General features: G+C 39.0%; 1 protein-coding gene across 6 annotated transcripts in view; it reads right to left on the reverse strand.

Moving 5' to 3' along the window:
* The window catches only part of LMO7 (LIM domain 7), a 197,447-nt gene that overhangs the window by 12,658 nt on the left and 158,466 nt on the right, over positions 1–26,323 (reverse strand). For 4 of the 6 annotated variants that reach the window (XM_090024170.1, XM_090024136.1, XM_090024153.1 and 1 more), the window contains 11 exons: positions 23,302–23,416; positions 17,948–18,109; positions 15,739–15,926; positions 14,228–14,288; positions 11,954–12,010; positions 10,053–10,078; positions 9,292–9,396; positions 6,344–6,436; positions 5,339–5,676; positions 1,605–1,670; positions 157–209 (listed from right to left, as the gene is read on the reverse strand). In XM_090024170.1, coding sequence (XP_089880296.1) covers positions 157–209; positions 1,605–1,670; positions 5,339–5,676; positions 6,344–6,436; positions 9,292–9,396; positions 10,053–10,078; positions 11,954–12,010; positions 14,228–14,288; positions 15,739–15,926; positions 17,948–18,109; positions 23,302–23,416 — 1,264 coding nt within the window. The remainder of the gene's footprint in view (positions 1–156; positions 210–1,604; positions 1,671–5,338; positions 5,677–6,343; positions 6,437–9,291; positions 9,397–10,052; positions 10,079–11,953; positions 12,011–14,227; positions 14,289–15,738; positions 15,927–17,947; positions 18,110–23,301; positions 23,417–26,323) is intronic. The other 2 variants (XM_090024179.1, XM_090024144.1) reach the window with 2 other exon arrangements.

Consider the following 26,323-nt stretch of genomic DNA (forward strand, 5'->3'; position numbering starts at 1 on the left):
GTTGTAAACCTGTGTGCAGATCCCAGCAATTCTTTTTTACTTTCAAATTATCTTACTGTTTTAACTATCTTTGAAGGTATTCATGCTTCATAAAAGCTATTGATGCTTCATAAATGAAGAAAAAAAAAAAAGAACAACAAAAGTTGAAGTACTCACCGTTTCTGTTTGCGGTGTAATCATCCAGTTCTGAAGTTGACCTGGATTTACTTCTAAAAATACAGAAAACATGATTGGTTTCCCATAGCCCCTAGACATGGAACTGAAGTTAATTGTTTTTGATGCTGTATAAATACAATCTTGCTAAATTACAAGTAGTGCTCATAGTCTTAAATCGTAAGTGCAGAACCCTTTGGTAACTGGTGTATAGACACAGAGGCCCATAATCCTTGCCTCAAAGAATGCCAAAATTATTAGCTGAAAGGCTGATGAAGATGAGGTACAACCCAGCATATCACACTTCAGGCATGCACTGTCTCCCAGTTTGTACAAGGCAATGTATTTAGCACTTTACACTTTGGAAATGCCACTGCAGCTGAAAGAAAGGTACAAAGTCTTACGTGTTGCATTGCAAATATTTCTTGGGAAATTGCTGTAATTTATTGTGCACATATTCACTCCGGACGCATCCACACGTGCCATTATGGTGTCATTGTTACTGTACTGTCTTTTAGCACTTCCTTTTACAACTGCTAAAATACAGTGAAGAACAGTCCATACTGCACTGTGCATGGTTATTTTTAGGCACTATGTCACTGTAGTGACACACTATAATGAGGGAGAGCCTTGCTATAGCAACGTAGCTGCAACATTATGGTTTTTGCCCACAGATGCTAGGTTGCCACACAGCATTGCTACAGCAATGTAATGTCATGTGTAGACACACCCTCTATGAGCTTAGCTGAAGGACATCAGATGTATAAGAAAATGAAGAGTAAGTTGATGTGTACTGGCATCCCAGAGGAGAAGCTTATCAGCACTTTTATATTACTAGCTCTAGCTAATCCAGGCAGATCAATATGTCTATTAATACTGAAAAATAAATAAATAACCTCGTGTTTTCTGCTTCCAAAAGCAGCAGCTATAACACATTACAGCAGCATCATTGCAGGCACATCAGCTATCAAAGCCCTCAGAAAACTACTGTCTTCCATCACGAAGATCTTTGAATGCAGAATACTTAACATATCTGCATAATATTTCTTGTCCCTCACACTAATTTTCTGTTCAATGTGCTGACTGATCAGTTCTTGCACGGGTGAAGAAGGAAACAGCATAGGTTGTTCAATTCCTTATAAGAGTAGAAATTATTAGGAATAAGGAAGCCTGACCCAAGCCTTACCTCTAGGCTGCCTATACATATGCTTCCTGGTTTTCTCAGTGTTAAGACTGATCAGCTGAAGTTCAATATATCAGATGAAGTACACTACATATCAGATCTGACTCCTAGTAGGTAAAAGCATAACTCAAAAATTACACAAAATAAAATGGCTAATAAGAAGTCTCACTTCATCACACTAAAATGGCTCAGATTTACTGCCAAAGTCAAGACTCAAGTAAAGAAAGGTGAAATTATAACTTGTATGGAGATTTAGTGTGAGACTAACCTGTCAGCAAGAAAGTGACCAGATCGATCCTCAGTGGTTTTAGGTTCATCATCATGTTTATAAAATCTATAAGCAAAACAAACAAACAAATAAATAAATAAATGCAGTCACACAGACACACACACGAAACAGAGCACTCCATTGAAGAAAAAAAAAAAAAGGGTCAAATGGGCAAGAAAGGCCTTCATAAAAATGTTCCCTGTGAATACACTGCTAACATCCAATTCTTAAATGCATCGTATTTACACAAATAGAAGACAACCCAAATTATAAGATGACCTCCCCTAATACTCAAATTCTACATAAGGAAAATTTATAAATTTGTTATAATTTTCCAGGTATAGAATCTAATTATTGAAGATCTGCCTTGAATTTGTTCCCCTCATACTGCCACAGCAGAAAAAATAAGTCTAAGTGGTTAGATAGCCATTTGCTTTCTGCTTCCCCCCAACTTTTTACCTTGGCCGCCCCTTCCCCCTCTTCTTACTGTAAGACCCTGCTCTTCCTGAGTACATGAAGTGAGGAACAAATTTGAAAACAATAACCTTGAAATTAAACATGGCTGTAAAAAGTTTCATATAGTATCCATACACTTAGTTCATTCAGAATTGATGCATGTTACCTTTTTGAAACTGCTGCAAGTTTTAGCACAGGTACTCCATTAATACATTTTCGAACAACACTTGGCACCTACCTTTATGTAGTACAAGCTATATATGATATTAGTCCAAAGCCAAAGGCTCACGATATACTACATAGTTCATTGGGCTGGGGCCCACCAGAGTCAACAGCATTTCAAGCCATGTTGACCCCACAGCTCAGCACTGCTCACTATGTGCATGTACCCCCCAACAAACAAAGGATCCATTTACTAATTAGTTCCCAATCTTGACTGGAGCTACGTGCTCTCGTCATGAATCCTGTGATGCTCCAAAAAGTTATATGCAAGAGCAAAGGAACCTGGTTTAGCTTTACCACATGGAGGGTAGGGTGGGGCCACACTAATCATATGCACCAGGCTAAGAGATGGGGTGACAGAGGGGTTCTGGATGAACAGTATTCAATAATGTGGCTCACCATAACTTGAAAAAAAAGAGAGTCAGTGGTCAGGAGGACTACCATAGTTCTTATTCAGATGGACTACACTAACCCATAGTTCCCATTAGCATCTTGGCCTTTTGGCTAGTAGCAAGCATTTTTGGCATAAGGCGGGGGGAGGTATCAGGGCTGGCTCCTCCCCTGTCTGGCCCTCCCAGTGCTGGCCTGGTACTAAAGTACCTCTAGGCCCAGTGCGCCATTTCCCTGCAAAAAGAACACCAACCCTTTTTTTTTTTTTTTTTTTTAAACTGCCATAAAAATGGTTCCCATCAGCAGGTTTGCCCAATATGGGCCACATGTTTTATAGCCATGCTCAGTGTTGGCTGCATTTAATCAGTTTCATAGTTGGTTTGCATTGATGAGAACATGCTGTTTTTGGCAGGAATTTAGTAATAGACCATGTATTTGGTGAGTTTTCCTTTTATAGGATGAGGGACTTATTCCCCATGCCAACTGGGGGGAAAATACTTTGCCTGGTATTCCAGTAAATACAGTATACAGCTGTAGGAAATTAGGGTTAGAAGGGACCTCAGGAGACCATCTAGTCCAAGCCCAGCTCAAAGCAGGACTCATCCCCAACTAAATAAATCCAGCCAGGGCTTTGTCAAGCCAGGCCTTAAAAGCCTCCATGGATGGAGATTCTACCACCTCTTTAGGTGACCTGTTCCAATGCTTCATGTCATGGGGCAGGGTCCTAAGAGCGGCTGTGATCTCTTCTAGCACCCCCCCCGCTGTGCCAAGTAGGTGTCAATGCACCCTCATTCTCGCCCGCCACATCTTTGATGATAAGAGTATTAAGGGAGGCTGCCTTTTATCCTCCTTGACACGGTACCCCTGACGTACTCCAGTCTGTGCCCCATCTACTCTGTGCGCTCCTGCCTCAAGGGCTACGCATGGCTCCTACCACCCCTAATACCACGCCCCAAGCCTCGCAGATGTTCCGGACGTTGTCTAGTCACTTTCTTAGGTGGCCTGTGTCCTCACAGATGCTCTCTGGCCTCTCCTTCCTTACAGTCGCCTGCGTTCCCTGCGGACACTCCTAGGCCTCTCTCGCGGCTGAGCCCCACTGGGCCTTCTCTCACGACCCTGTCTGTGCTGGGGTCTAACCTCGCAACTAAATCCTCACATATGCACCCCCCGTGGGGCTTCTCGCCTCTAGGCGCATGCCCTCCCTGGGTCCCTCGCCTATGCGCCCCCGCCCGGGGCTCTGCCCACACTGGGGCCCCTCACCTATGCGCCCCCACCCGGGGCTCTGCCCGCACTGGGGCCCCTCACCTATGTGCCCCCGCCCAGGGCTCTGCCCGCACTGGGGCCCCTCACCTATGCGCCCCCTCCTGGGGCTCTGCCCGCACTGGGGCCCAGGTGGCCATAACTGTGCCTGGCCCCGACCCCTCCTTGGGCCTTAGAGCAAGCGCCCTCTCTGGGGCTTCTCACAATTGGGGCTCAGGTAGCCGTAGCCGTGCCTGGCCCCTAAATCCCCTCCGCAGATCTACAACTCCTGTGGGGCCCAGGCGGCCTCGGCCTTACCTGACCCCCAATCCACTGTGCCCCTTCGCAGGGCTGGGGCCAATGCCCCCTTAATGCTGTGCCCTCTTTGGCACCGGGGTCTCCACACCACTGTGGAGCCCCACTGAGGCCTCCTCTGACCCCTTATAGCCTCACCTGGTCCTCTGGTGTAACAACCAAAAGCAATAACATGAGCCAATCTGCTCCAACTCAAAGCTAAGTCTCCTGGCTAAAACAAACTCTATGCCATCAGGCAATTTATCATCCCAAATCCCTACCAGGGCTTCCTCCACCCGGTGTCCTCATACAGAAGCTGTTTCAGACCATCGGGCTTCTCTGCACTGCCTGCTCCAACAGAGCTCTGACTTCCTCAGCTGCCAGAGGGAAACTGACTCTGGTCTCAGCCTGGCTTGTTTATATAGGCCAGGTCCTGCCCCCTTCTGGTCAGCTGACCAAACTGCAGTTGCCCTGGCAACCAGCACCTGTAACTCTTTTTAGGAGTTCAACACTTCACCACCCTCCTAGCGAGAAAGTTTTTCCTAATATCCAACCTAAACTTCGCTTGCTGCAACTTGAGAACAAAAATGCTATGTCAAATTTAAGTGCACAGTTTGCCCAATACATTTGGCCTGCTAAAGAGGGGACTTGAGGAACATTAGTTACACAAGAGTTCAAAATACTCTCAGCTACTCTAGCTTTTCCTGCAAATTTATAGGTCTTTGAAAACAGAAGACAAAACAACCACCACCACCACATTTGTTTCTAATTTTTCCTTTAAGTTAATCTGTTGTGCTCCTTGTAACAGCAGGAAAGACATTTTAGAATTACAGGCTCAGAAGGGACTTTTTAAGGTTATCTGGTTCAACCCCCTTCATACATACAAGATTTGCCTGAACCATCCCATAGAGATACCTACCCCAGTCAGTTCTGGAACCCCTGTTGATCCTTTCTTTTTTAATATACAAATAGATGGCTATAAAAAGGAAGGAGATGGTGTTTTACTCTCTGCCATAAAAAATATTTAAACTAGGTGTCTCAAAGACAGTGTAGTAAGTAAGCATATACCTAGGCATCTCAGTTACTACATTCACAGTCTATGTAAATACATCACTCCTATAATGAATGCAGACCTTTGATGCTGCTCCTCTGCCTCTGCTTCCGCCCACCGCTTCTGGTCTTCGGCATACTGTTGTTCTATCTCCTTACGTCTTTGCTCAAGCTCTAGCTCTTGGAGTTCGCTTTTTTGTTTCAAGTGGAGGATTTCTTTCTCCTGGAGTCCTTGTTCCTCCAGAAGCCACTTCCTTTCCTCATCTTTCTCTCCCTTATTCTGCTGCTGCTGTGCCCCCTGTTCACTTCCTCCACCTCCTTCAGGAACTTCAGCATCTCCTCCTGTAACTGTTCTCCAACTAGAAGCCAAGGGGGCATGTGCAGTGGTAGACATCGTGTCTGCAGTTAGGACACACTGCTCCTGGTGGAGAGGAAAACAATGCATTTTCTTTTTAAATAAACATCACATGATGAAGAAAATACTGTGTTTTGTGAGCAGATGAAGAGCTAGCTCTCAGGGAAATCTGATGGCAATGAAGATCCTTTGATGTATGTTTCAGGATGTGTTCAAACAGGTCTTATGGTCTTGAATAAAATTTCTTGGATAATGTTATAGTGAAAGTTGTAACAGCAAAAGTGGTGGCTTAAAGTTGCCCGAGTTTCAGATTTGTCCCACCTCCCTGTTCACAACTGTATACAAACAGAAATGGTCTTGCCAAGACTGAGAAACTGCTCCTTGATCTGACACAGAAACAGGAAGCAAGAGAGCCCTATAAGCACTTCAGACACCCAGAGTGGTTGCTCAGCCATGGCACAGACAATAGCTGCAGAAAGGAGCCACCAAAACAGCCATCCAAATTCTTGATATTTTGAGATATCTAAACGATTTTATTCAGTAAGACTGCAGTTTATTTACAATGTAAGGTCTTCAGAGACAGTCTGGTGTAGCCTTAAGACCACTATTAAACTAAGTATTTCTGAATGTAATTAAATTTTGACATATGCAGGTAGTCCCACTGACTTTGGTGGACTTATTCAATAAAGGGACTATGAAAAGCTTGAAAGGGAAAACAAAAATCACAGCCTACCTCATCTTGGTATTTTGAACTCTCTTTTTCCGCTTCCTCCTGAGCCCGCAGCCATTCTTCCCTCAATTTCTCTTGCTCACGTTTATATTTCTCCTAGCAGATTATATATATAAAAAAATTCAGAGCAATGAGAAAATGTGATGCGCTCTGCTTGTAATACAATATAATACAGCACTTGCTTTAAGCCATTCCAGTGTATACAGCAGTCTGTTTGGTGTAGTGAAGTCTAAGCTGATGGAATGAAAACCTGACTCTAATGACATCAAGGGGAATTCTCACAGTGACTTAAGTAGAGTCCAGTTTTTATGCTCAGCTTCTGAAAGCCCACCAACACATTTTTAATGTTCCCTACCTTTTGATCAGTTTTAGTGCAACTGAAAACCTGCTACTACTGTATCATAGGATGAGGGATAATACTGAAACTACAGGCTAACACTTTGTGTGCAAAAGGACCAAAGAAACAAAAGAAAAGAAAGGAAATGGGGGTGGGGGGGACGGATGACAGAGAGAGAAGGGATAGAGGAGGAAGAGGAAAAGGGAAGTGGGAAGCCAGGTCTCATCTTCTTTAAGGACAGCGCTCTAAGTTTACCTTGGGCTCAAACAGATTGATCTCCAGAAGCACCCAAAAATGTGGTAGGCACTTTATAAAACACCAAAGACCTTGAAAAGTTTACAAACTAAAAATACAAAACTAAAAAAACCCAAACAAATATAGACAGACAGGCAGACAAAGGGTATGAAAACGGACAGAGTTAATTAGAGATAAGCAAAGTGTGATTAAGCCACGTCTTGCTGAGTGCACTGTCACCACAAACAGAGCTTCTGCAGCAAACTATGCTCAATGACACCTGCAGATCCCAACAATTTTTAGATGGTTAGCCTTAAATTAAATTAATCTGCACAAATGTGTGGCAGTGTTAAGCATGAATAGTCCCATTCTGTTCGTTTCCCTGTGATTACTGGCATGCTCAAAGTTAAGCACATGCTTTGTAGCACTGCTAGATCCAGGGTCATACTTCACCCTTCTAACATCTACCACAGCGATGTGAAAACATGGAAATATCCCAGCTTAACTGCTAATGCCAAGGCTGGGTTTTGAGAACTCTCAAGAAAGTATTTATTTTGTTTTGTTTTGTTTTTTTCTGAGACAATTAGACATTGAAGTTAATAAGGGACTGAACTTGGAAACCCATAATGGCATTTCTGAAAACTTTTTTTGAGGGAGAAAGTGCAAACTACAGTTTCAGAATATTTTATTGGCAGATTTTTGTGACCTTGACTATCTTAGGATACCAATAATTGGCCCAAAGAATTAAATACAAATGAAACATGCTAACCCACTCTTCTCTTTGTGCCTCTACTCCCATTTACAATAATGAATGACCAGCCAATTGTTATTCTGAAATACTGTGGCTTGCACAAGACTGTTGCCACATATTTAAATATTAACATAAACTTCTGTTGGAAAAGTTTTATACATAAACACTAAAAAGACAAGAAGAAGATGCAGCTAGATCCTAGACTTCATGAAATATTACTTCCCCTTACTTAATTTGTAGCGAGGCTGAAATTTAGAAATTCTGGAACTAAAGGGAACTCCTATGACATTCTCATTAAAATAAAAATTCAAGGCTTATTCAAGTTATTCTGTGCAGTTCACACATTTCAAATAAACGTACACCTTGGAAGACTAACATTTATATATGACTCTTTTTAAAATAACTTTTTTGAAATAAATAAATTTCTCCTTGACAGATTTAAAAAAGAAAAAGTGAAATTGATTAGTTTTGTTTGTTTGAAATTATATGCAGGAATGGTTTATAATAATTTTTTGTTTTAAGACAAACATTTGTTTTATTTCAAATTATAAAAATACAATGTATTTTCCTTTCCCTCTTAAACCTTTCAAATACTCCTTCGTATTTGGAAGCTGTACGGTGGCAAAGAAAAAAATAAAGATAACTCTTCCCCGGTGTGATTTAGGCTGTGCACACATGTTCAAATGATCTGGGAGACTTATCCCAGGTTTGTTTTCCTGGTGGAAAAAGTTATCAGGAGTCCCCTGAACAGACTTTTGAATGCTAAGCCCCTGAGGTACAGAGATCTTGAGGTGCTGACACTATGCTGCCAGAGGACTCCAGCGTACACGTCTCAGTTTGCTCTGAAGTCTCCCTGTCTGCCTGGAGGCAGATGGCAGTAGTACAAAGGCAGCCCTGATTTGCTAACTCAGATTGGACAAGGTCAGCTTGCGTCTCCCTGCAGCACAATGTAGGAATTGTGAAGGAGGGTATGTTCTGCTCTCAGGTTGGCTGGAGCAGTAGAATCTAGCCTGAGCAACATACTGCCACCCAGAAGGGCTAGGATCAAATTACTGTGGGATGCTGGATAACTGTGCTGTGGCTTAGCTCAAAAAGGCAAGTTCACAAACATTTGCCCTGCCAGGAGAAACTCTCCCAGAAGTGATTTAACTCTGTTTATTCCCAAGATATTTTTCTCCTGGAGCACCCATTTTTGCTCTGGGAGAAATAACTTTTCTGCTGTTAGAAAGGCTTAGGACTCAGGCTGCGGACACACATTAAAATGATCTGGGAGAACACTCATATTTCATGTATACTCCTGGTTTCTACTGGAAGAGGAGCAACTTTCCTAATAGAAACTGAAAGTCTGTATGAGGCATTAGCCAAACTTAAACATAATGAAAAGCAGCTTATCCCAATTCCTTACATTACTGTCACGTCTCTTCACAGTTTCCAAAGCACTTTGCAACACGATAGAGGTAGAATTGTTTTAAGAAGTAGGGCATAAGGTATAGAGAAATGAAATTCTTTATCCAAAATTAGGCAAGATGGCAGAGCTTGTACAAGGTCCTAGAGTTTCCTGAATGACCATCCTATGCATTATCCATATACAGTGGAACTCCCATCTGCAACAGGAAAGTTGAACAATACCTGCAGTAAACGCTCCTGTTCTTTTTGCCATTTTTCTTGTCGTTTTCTCTCATCCTCTTGATCCCAAACCCGGCATCTAGGAACACTAATGGATGGGACTGGAAGCTACAACAGAAAGAGAACAATTAGATGCATATGAAGAGGATATCTATTCACTATTTTTAAAAATATATTTTTAAATACTAGGTCCAAAAACAATAGCTACAATTTGAAAGCAACAATAACCTACAGTACTACACCACTTGGTGCAGTTAAACTGTAACACTTCATTCAAGCTTTAAGAAAGGTTTAATCAGTGATCTGGTTAATTTTGTGAGACACCTAAGTAGAGTAAAAACCAGTAAAATACTTAATAGCAGGCTTCCCCAAACAAAAATTCATAGATGATAGTGTCAGAAGGGACCTCAGTAGGTTATCAAGTCCAAACGCCTGCCCTGGGCAAGAAAGAGTGCTGGGATCAGACAACTCCAGTTAAGTGCTTGTCCAGTCTCCTTTTAAAGACCCCCAAGGTAAGGGAGAGCACTACCTCCCTTGCAAGCCCATTCCAGATCTGGCAACCTTTACAGTGAAGAAGTTCTTTCTAGTATCCAACCTAAATCTGCTCTCCGTCAATTTGTGGCCACTATTTCAAGTTACTCCAGGGAGTGCCCTAGTAAATAGAGCATCTCTTATTCCCTGCTGCCCTCCCTTGATGAATTTATGGGCAGCCACAAGATCACCATTAAGTTCATTTCATAAACAGTGTGTAAACAAGTACTCACATCAGATATTGCAGATTCTGAGCCTCCTGTATGATTCACGGATAGGAGGAGAAACAGACAAAAAAAACATATTATAATTGCATGCAGCTATAAGACCTATTTAAATGTGGAAAGTTTGCTTGTGGAAATTCTACGATACTATTTAGTTACACTGTAAACTATGCTTGTATTTGACCCATTATCTTTATTTAGATCAGTGAATCATTAGGCATCTACAGTTAATACCTATCTGAGCAACTGCTGAAGAGAATAACCCTGTAACAGCAATACATTCTTCCAGACATTGCCAGTAATTACTTAGTATTGAATTAGCAGTATAATCCCAGCTGTAGTGACATGAAGTTTACTTGCAGTAAAAAATAAAATATTTGAAATATCAGTATAAATACTCCCCCCATAGAGTGCTTGTTAGTGTTCGTTCCAGATCTCAGCTTAGCTTGTGCTTGTGTGACAAAAGTACACACACCATGAGGATATACTAAAAACTAAGAGAAAAAAATTATGGGAAACAAACTCTTAGGAGTGAGTTTTTCTTAGAATATTTCTGGAAGAACAAAATGAATGCCAAAACAGCCAACAGTTTAGACCATGTTAGTTACATGCCACATTTCATTAAAAACAGTTATGTAACAGAAAGGCAAAAATGTTGGAACCTATTTCCCTGCCATGCAACAAAACATGGTAGAGCAAAGCACATCAAATTGTTGTAATTGCTCAGAGGCCTATGTCAAATTTATTTATGTGCATTATTTTTAGTTACAAAACTTTTAACAATGGAAATGTATTGGTGAGAATAATAAAGCATCATAAGTGAAATTAATAAAAATATAAATTATTGCTATATAGCTAAATACTAAAATGCATGCCTTACCATACAGAAAGGCTTTTTTTGAACAAGGAGAAAAAAAGGCAGTTAACATACTACCATAGAATTCATTATACAAAAACAAGATTAAGACCGGGTCTTAAAATATTTTCATTAAGGAACATATATAAAAATATTTCAACATCTTCATTACACTAAAAATATGTAGAGCAGACATTTAGAAATGACTACCAACATAACACAGAACGCAGAAATGCGTTGTGCCACTTCAAAAAAGTCACTTTAAAAAACTCCACACATTCAGGATGAAATCCTGGCTCCACTAGTATCAATGACAGAATTCCTCCACAGGCCTAGAATTTCACCCACATAGGCTGCAGCAAAATACTGACATTCAAAAAAGTCTTAAAAAGACAGAATGTTAGAGTATTAGTGAAGATATGAGATGTGACATGCAGAGCACACAAAAAAGCAACCCTACAAAACTATAAACAAGAGCCATATATTTTGCCTGTAAAAGGCAAAAACAAAACACCATTAAATTCATTTCAGAATTTATGCTAGGTTTACTTTGGATTTAGTACTGTTATCTACTGTAGAATGGCAGTAGAATGGTACATTATATCAATCTGGTTGTAGAAAGCAGGGACTCTGAACAAACTGCAATTTAGGTTGAAATGAGCAATGTTATCGATAGCTCTGAACATTTCATGAAATATGTGCTGGAATGTTTATTATCCTGTTTTGTAGGTAGTTGCAAACCTAAACAAAGAACATGACCCCTTCTGTTACCCAGTGGATGAAAAAAAAGTGGTTTGAACTTTGCATCAGAGGTTTTAAAAAGGTTTAGATATACAAAACACACAAAGACCCATTACCACAAAGGTAGACCCATGAATTGTAAGAATAACCTGACGACCCTAGAGAAAGAATGGAAATGAATTATGTTCCTTTGTCATGGTAGCAACAAACAATGCTGAAAAGACATAGTACCCAGCACCAGAGACTTGTTAGAAAGAATGTACAGTGGGAACAATTTCATGAAAGTACATGAAACGTTAGCTTTTTGTTTTACCTTGTTCAAAAAATTGTGATCGTCTTTTTAAGTTTTTCAAAGAAATAGATTCAGATTCTATTTGAAAAATACAAAGAACACAAGTCAATATGGTGCTTACTTTTTTTTTTTTTTTTTTTTAAAACTGACTATCACCACTGGATAACAAATGACAGTTAGCAGACTTTTTCAATCTGTAAAAATATCACTTAGAAAAAAAGATGGAAAAAATGCTAATCTTTTGTAATAACTAATGTACATTTTTTAGTAGGTTATACCACATAGAGATTAGTACTTAGTATAAGCAGAATCCATCTACATAACAGCACAGATGACCCACTTTGTGTGGGAGAACTGGAGAACTGGCAATATGGTTTGCTTTATCTGAAATCCCAGGTTTGGTACTCTTTTACAGCCCATGTTTAGGATTACAATCACTCTAAAATTCGAATTTTGACTTCTCTTCTCCTCCTCCTCTATGACCCTTAGTCATAATACAATGGGATGGCTTTAGCCAGTGCATATACTTTCCCATTCACAAGTGCTTTCACTTCAGGGCTCATATATAAATCATCAGGCAAGCTATTATAAGATATAGTTAAGTAAGCAGTTTCCATTAGAGAATTAGATATTCATTAGGAGACCTAAGTGGTTGTTTTCCCTTACTCTACCCCCAAAGAGTACCTTTATTAATAACTTCATTAGGACTTGTTACATGAAGCCCATACTATGCAGCTGAGGTATTACAAAAGTCATCATACTTGAGTTATAATGGGAGAAAAAAACCCTGAACACATAAGGCGAGTCCCCACATTCAAGGGTGTGAGGTTTGTGGTGCCACAAATCCAGTAGCAAAAACCCCCAAAACAAAACAAAAAACAAAATCTCCAGGGAAAAAACCAGCACAGAGCATGTGTCAGTAGCATGGTCTGGAACAAGTGGAGGACTAGCCATCCAGAGCAATGCTCTGGCTGCCAGCCAGGCTCCATGCTGCCAGATCTGCACCCCTGCTGTACCGGGACACCAGGTAATACTGCAGGGGCGTGCAATGGGGCACAAAGCAGCAGCACAAATCTGTGCCTCTGCTATTTGTGTCTATAGACATATACTCCTGCATGTGGGGAGTCACCCATAGAGCTAGATTCTCTTCTTCTTATCCCTCTAGTGCCTGAAGGGCAGAGAAAGCACTGACACTCAAAATCCATGGAAAGACTGATACAAAACTGCTTTAATCTGCACTATGTGGAGTTATTTTCTGTCTCTTGCTTTGTTTCCCTTCTTTAATACCAACAGCACAGGAAGTCTATAACCAGCCAGGTTCTTGTTAGGGCTTTGTTTAAAATCAAAGAATCATAGAGACATTCAGAGGTCATCTAGTTCAACCCCTCCACTAGAGGCAGGATCATATCTATCCAAGCCATCCTATACGAATTAATTATCTAAGCTATTAGTAAAATGACAGCCAACCCTGACACAAATCACATGGCATAACACCCTAAGCTGTCACAGGCAAGGCAAGGGGCCAATAGTGGCTAATATTCTGCTACTGCAAGGATTGTTAAAATATGATCAACAGATCTAAAGAGGGCCCCTCCCATCAAGAAGGCAAAAACCGCTACAGTCTGTACCAACCTGACAATGGGGTACAGTTCCTTCCTGACTTCAAATATGGCACTAGGTCTGCCTCTCAGCAGAAGGGCAAGCTTTCTAGCTAGGAATCTCAAAGTTTAAATGTCAGCGTGAGCACTGGTACATCCCAGTCAAAATCCCCAGCCTTGGCTGTAGCTAGTGCCCAGTGTTTGAGGAAGGTGAAAACCCTGTCCTAAAGCGAGTAGTAACCGGGGGGGGGGGGGGGGAGGGTTCTTTCTTGGAATGTGAAGCGAAGCCAAAACCAGTGAAGCTACAGCCACTCTTGTTCAACTACCAAGCATTCCCTGTAATACAGAGGTTCCCAAACTGTGGTATGCAAGACATCACTAGGAACACAGGAAAAATTGTGTAACTGCAGATTTAATTTTTTATTATAATAATTGGCATTTAATGGGTTAAAATATAAAAGGTATGCTGGTAGGTATATGCATGCAGCTGATACATCTGAAGGAGGTAAGTAATAAAGAAAAAGTTTGTGAACCTCTGCTGTAGCGCAACCCTGCCTATTTTGAGTGCAATCAGACTCGCGTGCTAGACTTGCAGCCTCCAGTATTCCACTAACATGTATAGGTACAATAGCTGTATTCTCTCTTCTCTCCTTTACAATTAACTTACAAATTTAGCTGACAAAAAACAGTAGTTTACCTTTTTGCTCATTAGAACACAAGTCTGCTTGCATCCCATTTATCACTTTGGCTCCAGTATCCTACAAAAAGAAAAAATGATTTAAATATAATTCCATGGTTTCATTTTAATTTATCAGTCACAATCACCATTTTTTCTCACAGGAATTGCACAAAGTTAAGTATGCCAGACAGTTCCTATAACTTATGAGTAACTTGTAACAAATTTTCTCTAATATATTTTGGATATAGACTACAGGCATTTGCTAGAATTAATGCCCATCATTAGCCGATGGCCTGAAAGAAACAGTTAAATTTAGTTTAGAAAAAAGTTATAAGCCAAAATGGTAACTATTTGAATCCATGAGGTGGGGATAAAGGGGAGAGTTTAAGTAAATTAAAAGCATAAACTTTACATTTCTTGGAAGAGTATCACATGCATTACTATTAAATACCTGCAGTAGCCATTTTTAAAGAAGTAATGTTCTAAGGCTTATATTCAGAACAAATGTCCTTGTCAAAGCCTGTATACATTTTAACATTTATTGATTCCCTATTCATGGAAATACAGCAGTCACTCTTAAAAATATTTTTTCTCTTAATTTATTAAGAAACATCATCACAGTATTCATAGTTTCTTTGCTTCCCTATCCTTTTGACAGTGAAGCTGAAAGAGAATATTATGCATACCGTAGCAACTTAAGATAAAAATGGCAAAAAGTTTTTTTGTTTTTTGTTTTTAAAGATGAGTACTGCTTTTTTCTAAGCTAGACCAATTCCATTACTCCCAGAAACAAGATGACAAAACCTAAGTTCTCTCCACCACACACACCTACTTAAAAAGCTCCAGGCTCAGGCGAAAAGAAGCAGTGTCATTTAGAAAAGAAAATGTAATCTAAATACTATGGAGGTGGGGTCCCTCTACTTGTAGTCCTTTTGGACAAAGTGGAGTCAAACTAGATTCCTGTTCCTTTACTAACCTGGCCAGATAGTAGAAGCTCTAAATTATGTTAATGGAGGAGAGAAGGAGTGGACCAACACTCCATCATGCCATCAACCCACTCTTATCCCAAGTGGAAAGTGTCATCTAGCGCAAGAGCTTTCAGTGCATCAGTAAAGAGCGTTCCCTTCCACAAAGTGGCCAAAATGAGGTTTCTTTGTGCTGCTTATTCTGGAGATTCTTCAATTACATCCAGGCTAATGTCATTTTAATGTAGTAGGAGTTCTTTGCATATTCATATGGAAGCCAACTGCTTACTAAATTGCTACCAGAAAGATGCTGCTGCCTTGTCATTCTAAAACTCTGTGTAAACAGTTATACCAGCTTTGTACATAAAATAAAAGTTAGACATTTACACAGGAAATGATGCATTAAAACAGAGACTAATTAAAAAGCCAATTGAAAAATCTTGTTCATTGCTAGATTTACTGTTTTTCTCCTTAAGATCTTAAAACTTGTCCGTCAATTTCTTCTCCCAACATTCCACAATTCTGCAAAAGATACACAACGAAACAAAACTACAAGCAACTTACAGAATTTTGAAGACTGCTGTTGAAGTCTGTTTTTGTTGATATATCTGAAGAGGTGGTGGGAAAATGATCTCCAGAAGTTGCATCAATCCATTTATTTTCAGATGTACCTACAATGTTGGCAGCCAGACTGGTGAGATTGAGGATTTTATGCCTTACATTTGGCAGGGAAGGCTGGTCTTTTCCCCAATCTGATTGGCATGTGGAGATCAAGAAATGAATGTGGACAGAGATGCCAAAGTAAAGAACAAGAGTTAGTGAAAACACATTCAAATCAGACAATAACAAGGAAACATACACATACACAATGGAGAAAGAGAGGAGGAAAAGAAGAAAGCTGAATTAGGTAGACTTTGTAAAAGACAGGAAAAGCTTAGACTTTTTATAAGCAGACCGCCTTCCCCAATAAGCCAGTTAGTCAAAAGCAGGGCTCAAAAGATATTAGCAAGTTTACTTAGATATATTACATAAATCAAGATATGTATTTATTATTGTTCATTAAAAGCAATTTTTCCACAAAAAACTTCATTGCTAAATCTAACTCATCTTGACTATTATCAAGCCAACCTGGACAGAAAGCAGGGTTCTAAATACATACAGAGCTCCAGGGACACTAATCGTCATATTTTTCCAGGGGCATGATAAATCAAATTTGTCCCCATTGATTATTTGCTATAATCCACATTGAATTTGACTATATTATGCAGCTAATAAGGCCCAGGGACTGGGTTTTCAATGATAGGTCACAAATTTAACTGTATACAAGTAGGAAAGGCAAATACTAGTCCCTGTTCCAATAAACTAGGAAGTTATTATTGATTCAAGAAAGGATTATACAAGCCAAATGAAACATGATTGAAGGGAAAGCTAACCTTACCTTAACATTAATCTCATACAAGAGTTGCAGCCACCCTTCAATCCAGAACCAAATCAAGTTCAATACCAGAAGCTTCCAGGGTCCGCTGCTTTTGATTTTTCTTGGGGCCTGTCACGCATTATCTACCAAAGGTTCTGGACAAGTTTTACCAAGCATTTTGGTTGGGGGTTTTTTTGTTTTAATATCCTATTCTATATTTTCCTGCCCCACCAAATGACACTCAAGCTGTAGTAGCGCAAGTAAAAAGATCACTGATATGAGACATATGTGGTCACTGGAAATTCCTTGTCTGACTCTCAAAATGTGTTAGGGCCAAGCCAACAGGAAACTTCGAGGCTTTGCCAGATCTCCTTCAAACCAGGAAGGATGCATGGATTAGTGCTTCATGCAGAGCCAGAATGATGGTACCATAGCCAGGAAGGAATTTTTAACCCTAAAACTAAGTACAGATACTGAAAAATTTCAAGGTGGAATTGATCAAAGCTGCACAGTTTTCTGTAGGCGGCATAGTTCAGGTAAGTACCAAACAGAACACATATTCACCCTTGGAAAGGATGGGGGAAAATATTAGACTGGGTTCTGCCATTTTTAAATCAGTCTATGTTTGCCAAACTTCTGTCTTGTTATGGGTATAGACTGGTTTTGCGTGCCAAACTTCTGTTCTGTTACAGGTATAAACCAGCTTCCAATCACTTAGACAAGTAAAAGTGTAATGTCTACACCTGGCCTGAAAGGCTAACTCCCACAGTCCTCCTTTGAATGAGACAAATCACATCTCAGAAGTAACATACTAGGTTCTGCTCCACTGTACATCATATATATTTCCTGCTCCTTTCCCCACTGTTCAGAGGGGAATGTAGGTGGAGTGTTATACCGAAAGGGAAAGATGGGGGCAAAGCTGCTGTCTCCAAAACCTGTCAGGAAAGATAGGGGTGGTTTATCCAATCTGAACAAACAACCGCCTTCACACATGCTGGCAACTAAGGTGGCAAGAAAGGACATTTTCTATCCCTTTATATAGTCTCCTTACACACCTAAGAAACAATCCTAGGACACACCTGTAGCTTTGCATTCCATCAAAAATTACGCCAGTGCCTAATTGTGTATCGTCACTAAATTAAGATCAGTAGACTTACCAGTGAAAACTGCTGCAGTATAAATGGTTAAAAAGTAAACCAAAAAAGAAGGATACCAAGCTGTGTTATTATGAAGCAGCCACGCTAACAAAACACTTAAAGCAAGGATTATGGGACTCTGCAACACATGCATTGAGCTCAAAGACAAAGCATCTTCACCTTACTAAGCATACTGTAGTTGCCCTGTGAAACAACTCACCATTCTTTCCATATCGTCTAACATCCATGACCAGGTTTCCAGTTTCTAGCGCATTAGCAATGGCTTCTTCCCCCTCAGAAGGGTCCATGTGTGAAACCTTTGTGCCGTTGACAGCAATGATTTCATCATCTACATGCAGTTGGCAAAGATCTGCAGGGCTACCTAACATACCAGAAGTTGGGGAGGAAAAAAACCCACTCAGATCATTTTTGTCACTGTCACAAATGAAAAAATAGTCAATCATTTTGTTTCCTGAAATCAATATTCACTATAGCTGGAGAGTTAAGTAAGCTTGGAAGAATTACTACCGTGCACTGGGCTTTCTGGTCCATTTAGTGCTGGGTATCTTGGTTAATGTTGGAATAATGTCTTCTTTTCTATTAAAACATCTGCAGGAATCACAGAGGAAGCCTGAGCCTTTCAGATTTACATATTCATACCCGTGACTTACTTGTTTATTTTGAGATTTTTGTGGCCTCTTGCTTGACAAGTCTGATCTTGAAGGCAAGGCAATGCAAGCACCCTGGTATCTGCTAAAAATGCATTTATGTTGTGTTTGTTTGTAGTTTGTACCCTGCTAGCATTCTGGATTTCTGGGTGCACCTGAAGTGAATGTCATTTTGCCTACTGCCTTACTGAAATGCAATTTGTGTTATTTCAGAATTAACCAGGGCTGAGCTTAGTTAAGATACTGCTGGGCTGTATTCCAAGTTAAATTTTTCTGGGTTCTTTAAATTACTGGCAAGTTCAATAGCTCAACCAAGCTCTACTTTTAGTCTAGGTTGAACTTGAATTCTACCAACCTGGTATACAGTATGTATAATTTTAGAAACCACCAGAAAGGAGATGAATTTATGAGACGCTCTAAAGCACCAGATTAAGGGGCAAGCAGGATATGGACTTAAGTTGAATTCCTTTCAATTCAGTGGTGGGGGAAGAGATGCTAAAAAGTTATTTTCCTTGCAGAAGGATTCCATGGATTATACCTGAAGAGAGTGGATACTACTGGAGGGAAACCTGACAGATCAGAGGCATGAAACTTAAAAGGCAGTGAGATGAAGTTAAAGAAAGGAAAGTAAAAGCTGTAGATAAGGAAAAAAATTAAGTAGGAGTTCTGTTGGATCATAAAAGAGTCTCTGAAAGGAAGTGGTACAAGCAGTACTCAGGACTTTTAGAAACAGACTGTATGCAACATTAGAAAATACTGTAAGAAAGTCCTGTACAGGCAAGAGTAGATGACTTTGTTCATGTAGTACTCATCTCCACTTTTTATGATATCCCTACAAAGATTTTACAAATAAGAGCCAGGGCCTCCAAATAACAGTTTAGATGGCATTTAAAATGTGACACCACTGGAAATCAAGGAATTATGGGTACATTATGAGTCCTATGTTGCAGGACTCCTGGAGAGGGCTGCTCTCAAGCACAACATACTACCCACCCCTGTTCACATACACCAAACCCAGAAATACAGTAGTGAAGACACTGTGGCTGTCAGAGACAGAAGATTCAAGACTTACATGGGCTAAGGACAGAAATTACATGTAAACCAGCATAAGTGATTGGAAACCTGTTAAAATCTGAAACACAACAGAAGTATAGTGCACATAAGCTGTTTTCAAACTGGCAGATTTCAACCAGTTTAAGATAAACCTGGATGGATGTATCATCAGGCTTAACTGATTTAGGTTAAGTTACTTTATTGAACTTCTGTCCCAGATCCCCTCCTCATTCAAGTTCATTCACAGTCCCTCAGCATCTCAGGGTGCTTTGCACCTCCCCCACAAACCACCCATTGCAGGGTGGGTAGGCTAGCCTTGGCCAAAGCTGTCTGCTTTAACACCTCCCAGCTTCTGGCCTGCACCACTGTAGGCATGTGTCTGTATTTCTGGAATCAAAAGTAAATGTCTGATCACTTGCTTATCAGTTCAATCTCTGCAGCTTAGACTATGAAGATGAATCAATTCAGCCTCAGGTTTTTTGACCACCTGTACTTAGTGTCGGTGGGGGAGGGAAGGAGGAGCAGGAGGGTTAATGGTGAAGAGTACCTCAAAAGCAGCTTCCCCCTTCATGCATCTCCCTTTGATGCAGAACAAGGAGAGGAGGTAGACAGGACATGATCAAAAGCCAGACTACCTGGGAGTAGAGATCACACTACATAGCAGACACAAAACCTAAGGAAGTGGAGCACCAGCCCTGGGCACTAACTTCCAAGGGGTGACAGAGTGAGCAGCAGAATGATTAAAAGAACAGAAATTTCCCAGCATCTTAAAATGCTGGGGTACAGGAATGAATAAAATGGAACATTTTCTCTTTTCTTCCTGAATTAAATGCTGGTTAAGAAATTTAATATTCCATTCATTCGACTATTCTTTAAAATTTGAGGACTCAAAGGGCCTCTGGTAGATCCTCACCAAAACAATCAAAACCAAAACACATCACCACTGTAAATCCAAGCTTTTGCTGCATGTTATATGTACAACATAATGGAATAAAGACTAGGCAGAAGAAGGTATAGGAATGTAAAAATATAGATGAATCCATGTCTTTCTAGCTACTGTTCATGCAATACAAGATTAATTAAAATTACTTTCAAAATCCAGTGTCTTTGGGTTGTAAAATAACTGTGCAGTATCATGTCCAATAAAATGTTGTGCTATCCCGGAAGCATGCTGTATTTTATTTTTTTCACAACTGAAATAATGCCATGTGTAATACATTTTTAAACATAATGTGTGTAACTGGAAAGATCTCAGACTCAGCTGAAGGTGTAAATACTTATATTTCCATATTTCTAATACTCCTTAACAAATAATTTTGGTCATGCACTGAAATGTCACTTTAGAAGATTCTTCCCCCATAAGCTCAGAAAGCTGACTAAACTAAGTCAAAGCTAATGTTCAAAGTGAGAGGCATACTGAAACTCAACTACTTTATAACAAGTTGAAACTCAACAATTGACTATGAGAGAAGAAGTTCAAATTATCAAGTAAGACTAAGAAAGCATAAGCTACAAGGAACAAAACATACAAAAATCACTATACGAATGAATGAATGGCAACTGCTAGAGTCTCTAGATTATATCTATACACATACAACTAAATAAGCACTTGAATTAACTGAATTTTTTCCTGCTACTGCATCGGATTTAATTTTAGATCATAATTAAAGCAAGTGAGTTATGGTATTTTTCAAAATTTCCACTAGAAGCAAAAAACATTTTTCTGCTAAAAATGTAAATCTTTACTTTTTCTATTCCTATTTTCCACAGAAGTGTTTCTTTAGCCCATTTGGATATTATTGCAATAGAACAAATTGCAGTGCTTGGTTAGCTTCACATCAGAAAAAAAGTGCAAAGAAAGTGGGTCAAATTTGGTTTGCAAAGACGACAGCCCTATATGGCTACACCTGGTATATTTCAGTCACGTGTACCCTTAGGTCACTCATGTCATCTCAAATACTGGTTGTAAATGGGCAAGGGAGAAGAGGGACATGGTGTGGAGAATTACAGGGCAGTGGGGAAACTGGCTAGGTCACTTAATATTTTCTCAGGCTTTTTCTTTGTTTATTTAGTAGAAGGTGTAGAAATTGTTACAAAAAATAACTGCAACCCTGGTTTATTTTATGGGTGTTAACCGGACTCTGGTCAAATATGCACTTCAACTTTTAAAAATCTTTTGAAGGGAACAAATATCAGGGGCATGCTGCTTTGGCACAATGTTTTTTTGTCATCAGAGCATTTAAAATAAAAAGATACATGAAGCATATAAATCACTGTAAAAACCAAGAATGAAAGGCACTGAAAATATTTTAAGGAAAACAACATAGTTAAGATGGTTTGCTAAAATGTCAACGTTCTTTTAAATATGAAGCAAGCACTAAGAAATGAGCAGAAAAAAAGTGAAAGCACGCTCTGGCATTTCAAGTGCTGCCCTTATTTTTGAACTATTTATGTAGCTACCTCACAGTGATGGAACACTGGTTAGCTTTAAAGGCAGCATTAAGCACACCATGTATGTGAGAGTATTAGGCACAGTTCAGTTAAAAAAAAAAAAAAAAGTTACTATCATTTCCTTTGTACTTTGACATGTTATTCATGGTGAGGACAAAGTATAAACTGAGATAGCCATGACCAAACAGTCACCCTTCCCTGCACGGCAGAGCCCAAAATCAGGGTTGACAGGGACCTTTGCGCACTACAATCCTATAAACATTAACCAGCATTACTGTAATGTTACTCTTATTTTGATTTACAATAGGCAGCACGGAGAGAGATCTTTGCCCAGAGTAACTGGCATAAAAAGAGAGGCCTAGTGACAATGAGAACAATTTTAAATTACTCTTGGATAAAGGGGTTATTCACTGTTTGATTCTGTTTATCTAGAAGGGCCCAGCCGATGTAAACACAGTCCTGGTTTTCACTTTAAAGTCAATACATAAGTTGGCAATTAATCATTTTTCTTGCTGTGAAAAAAGAGTTTAATGAAAGCTATATTGCAACAGTTTCTCCTTTCCTCGGTTTTTTTTTTTAATTGTGCACTAAACCATCAGGTGTAAAAATGAACATAGCAAAACTTGGAGTGAATTTTACTGAAAAACAACATATACTATATAAAAGATATTTTCTGAACAATTATTCTTTTTAATTAACAATTCATTAAAATATAGTTTGCTCTTTAAAACAAACTACACTAAAAACTCAGAAATATAAAAAGGAAATGTCATCCCCAACAGGAGATATCAGAATCTTAATCTTTGACAGTAATACATATCTAAAGGAAACGGAGCTTTAGTTACTGTCTACTGTTTATTCTGATTCTGAATGCAACCTCCACTTGATTTTTACTACCTCTGTTCATAAAAAAATTAAAATTTCAGTCGAAGAATTTAGAGGTTGCAGTTGCTTTTCAAAAGTAATAGTTTCCAATGTTCAATACAGTGGAGGCAGGCAAACCTGAAACAAAATATATGCCTGGTAACAATAATCTTTCCTGTGCACCTGGGTTTATACACAGTAGGAACTAACACCTTTAAAAATATAGGAGAAAAGAACAATATGTCTTTATCTTCCAGAACATGAAACTGCATCAGGCATCACAAAACCTTATGCTATGGATATACAATTGTTTCAGAACACACTTAATATTAAATAAGTTAAGTGATACTTATACAAAGGAACTGTACAATATTTAGCCTTTAACAATCAAATAAGTGTTCCCCGTTTTCTTTTCCACCCCCTTCTGAATTCTTAGGAATATTTCCATCAATTCTTACAAGTAAAATGCCTTTATTTGAAAGTCTCAGTGCATTAACAATAGGAACAAAGTCTCTAAGAGGATTAAATATGAATTTACCTTTTTCAACTGATTGCACAAAGACCCCAGAATTATTCCAATTTGTTGTAAACCCAAAGTTGTGGCTCTTACCAGGTCTCTGGTTTATACTGATCCTCATTTCACTGTACTGGTCCTGAAAAATAAAACATGACACTGCAGTATCTGGTGTCACAGGCATTAACATGAGGGAAAGTTTATCCACTAAATAAGTGAGGCTACTCACAATGTATACTTTAATTATCTATTAATTGACTTTAAAATGGTTTTCCTTGTAGATCATGCTAGCTAGTTTGTTTGCTTGTTTGTTATTTAGGCGAGTAATTTAAAATGTATATTGTTTCCTGCAGTCGTGTATAGTTTGTTTATTATTACATTCATCATAGCAGGTTCCTCAGGGCAAAATTCTCTGGTAAGATTCTATAGGAATTGGAAAGACATTATGGTCTCAATTTAAAAAAATGGGCAGTTGTTTTTATAAACTTCATCCCCCCAAGGAGCACAAATTGTAACATCTGAAGAGGAAAAAACCCTAGTAAGTCCTTACACATATTCTAGTATACTTGGGGTGCTCACTGCCTCATGAGACTGTATAGTGGGAATTTGAAAAAGCTGGATAATTGTAACTCATTTAATCTATATTTATGAGTGCACTGTTATGAAATTGGATGCATTAAACTTGGACCAGTGTCTCCACACAGAGTTCCACAAAGTCAATGGGCTGTTCTTAGACATGGTGGTTTTAGATTATAAAGCAATTCCTAGACCTGGCTGGAAGCCAGACAGTCCATTCCATGGGGAACTGATACTTCAAAAATTGTTACAAGTCAGAACAAAAAGCTAAAGTTCCCTGCAAAACAAAAATATTGAAAAAATTCAATTTGAACTTACCTAAGCCTTCTGTTTTGATAAGGTAAGACTATTTAGTTTATTATCAGAACAGTCTCAAGTATTCAATGATATGAGATTTAGTTTAACATAATGAAAAGCCTAATTAATAGTTTTTCCCTGATCCAAATAAAAACACTAATGTTTTTGTCATAATGGGAAAAATTGAAATGATTCATTTAGCCTTTTTCTGTTGGAAATTGTCACAATGGATACATTTCCCCAAAACAATATTCTGTTACTAAACCACATGTTGTGGCAGTGTGGGCCATTTTTAGCTTAATAGATTACCACTATCTGCATAATTATCGGAATAAATTTCTATTCATATGGTTACAAATATGGTTACCCTCGTTTCTTATTCTCCCCTTTCATTTACCTAACACTTCAACATCTAATTGTAATATCAAACCAAATTAAGTAAGCAAAGGTACTCTAAGTTAGTAAAGGGGAATGTCCTAGAGTTTAACAAGCAAAGAGAAGCAGGAAATAGGCACAGACACCAGCTCCAATGGCAATATGTGGAAGCATTCAAAAAACTTAAGTCAACTCTTTGGATCACGAGTCTGAAGACAATTACCAATCAGAAGAGAGGATGTTATAATAGCCAGACTAGAGGACACAGATGAAAAAACTGCATCTCTCTGTTAAGAAAGAAACATTTTTGGCAAAACTCAGACGTTTACAGTTTATTGAACCAGTGTGCAATTTACTTAGCTATTACAGCCATTGGCCCATAAATAGGTTCTTACTTTTCCTTAGTTATAACTGACTGTATTAAGTCAAAATTCCATATTTTTTCACATACAAGCCCCAGAAAATAACGTGTTCCTTTTTTATGAAAGACAAAATGAAAGGGTGGGGAGGAGAAAGATTTTTTTACCCCCGAGTTATAGACGCAGAGTAGAGATAGAGCCTAGTCAGCAGCTAACTCACCCTCACTTTCCTGCTCAACTAACGCTGAAAAATTAGCTACTGCTGAAGACTAGTCTCCATAGGTGGGATCTATGATTTTGAAAAAGCTAAAGAATCTCTGAGGTTGTAAAATAGAAAGGGAGAGAACAGAAGAAGCTGGCAAACAGCAAAATCACCCTAAAAAGTTTAATTTGATTAGTGGAATATCAAGATCATTAAAAAGGAGAGATGATTGTTAACTCTTCTGGGGTGAGGAGCAATAAGCTATTAAGTCTACTGAGGCCATCAGCTGCCTGACCAGTAATGCATGAGTTGCTGCACTGTGGAGTAGAAATCAAAGCAAGACGTTTCTATCTTGGTCAGAAGATCAGCTTCTTTGCTTAAAATACACACCAATTTGTAGGGAGAGGAGGGTAGGAAAAAGGTGTGGGTAGTAAGTGAGAAAATATGGTATTACCATATATTGAAATTTTACTACTATACTTAAAGTTCAGCAAAGAATAATATCTGAAGTAAGATTTAGGCCATTAAGCTGTTCCTTAAAAGAAAATAAATGAGATCTTTTTACCTTCCCCAACTACGAATGGACCTTTACTCTCACTCCACCTGACAGGAGAGTCCAATTCCATTCACTGAATTTCACCTTGCTGCTTTGACAGGTTCTCTCCAAAGATTATATTGGTCTACAAACTCAACATTACCGCTTTAGCGTTTACTTGACTATCAGTTTCTCACCTGGCCATGAAATGATTTACCAGCAGATTAAGTAGAAAAGGATTTTCTACCTCAGCTACATCTTGTTTGATGCATGCTGTATAAAACAGCCGTGTGCCTGATAACCAAACAGTAGCTAGGCTTAGTCTTTTTATCACTGCAGTGAACAGAAATGAAACCTGAATCTAAAATTTTTGCTTCTAAAGCAAAAATGGGCACATGAAGTCCCTATATATCTAATTTAATACATATCCTACCAAATTTAACAGCAACAGCTCTACTTACCCTTGTATTATTATTATTTAAATTATCATAATCTCCTCCTATTTGTAACAACCAAGTCTTTGGAAACAACAATTAAATAAATTAATTATGATGAGCAGGCAGGCAGTTTAGAGCTGCCAGGCCAAAAGCAGTAGTAAAAATCTGTAAACTGAAAAAAACACCCCAAAATCCTGCTCTCTCAAGAAAAATTTGATTAAAGAAAAACAAGCTACTGTCCAAACAGGCTGACACTTACAAAACA

Source organism: Crocodylus siamensis, chromosome 1 (assembly GCF_052110815.1).
Source record: "Crocodylus siamensis isolate JL-2025a chromosome 1, ASM5211081v1, whole genome shotgun sequence".
NCBI classification, from domain to species: Eukaryota; Metazoa; Chordata; order Crocodylia; family Crocodylidae; genus Crocodylus; species Crocodylus siamensis.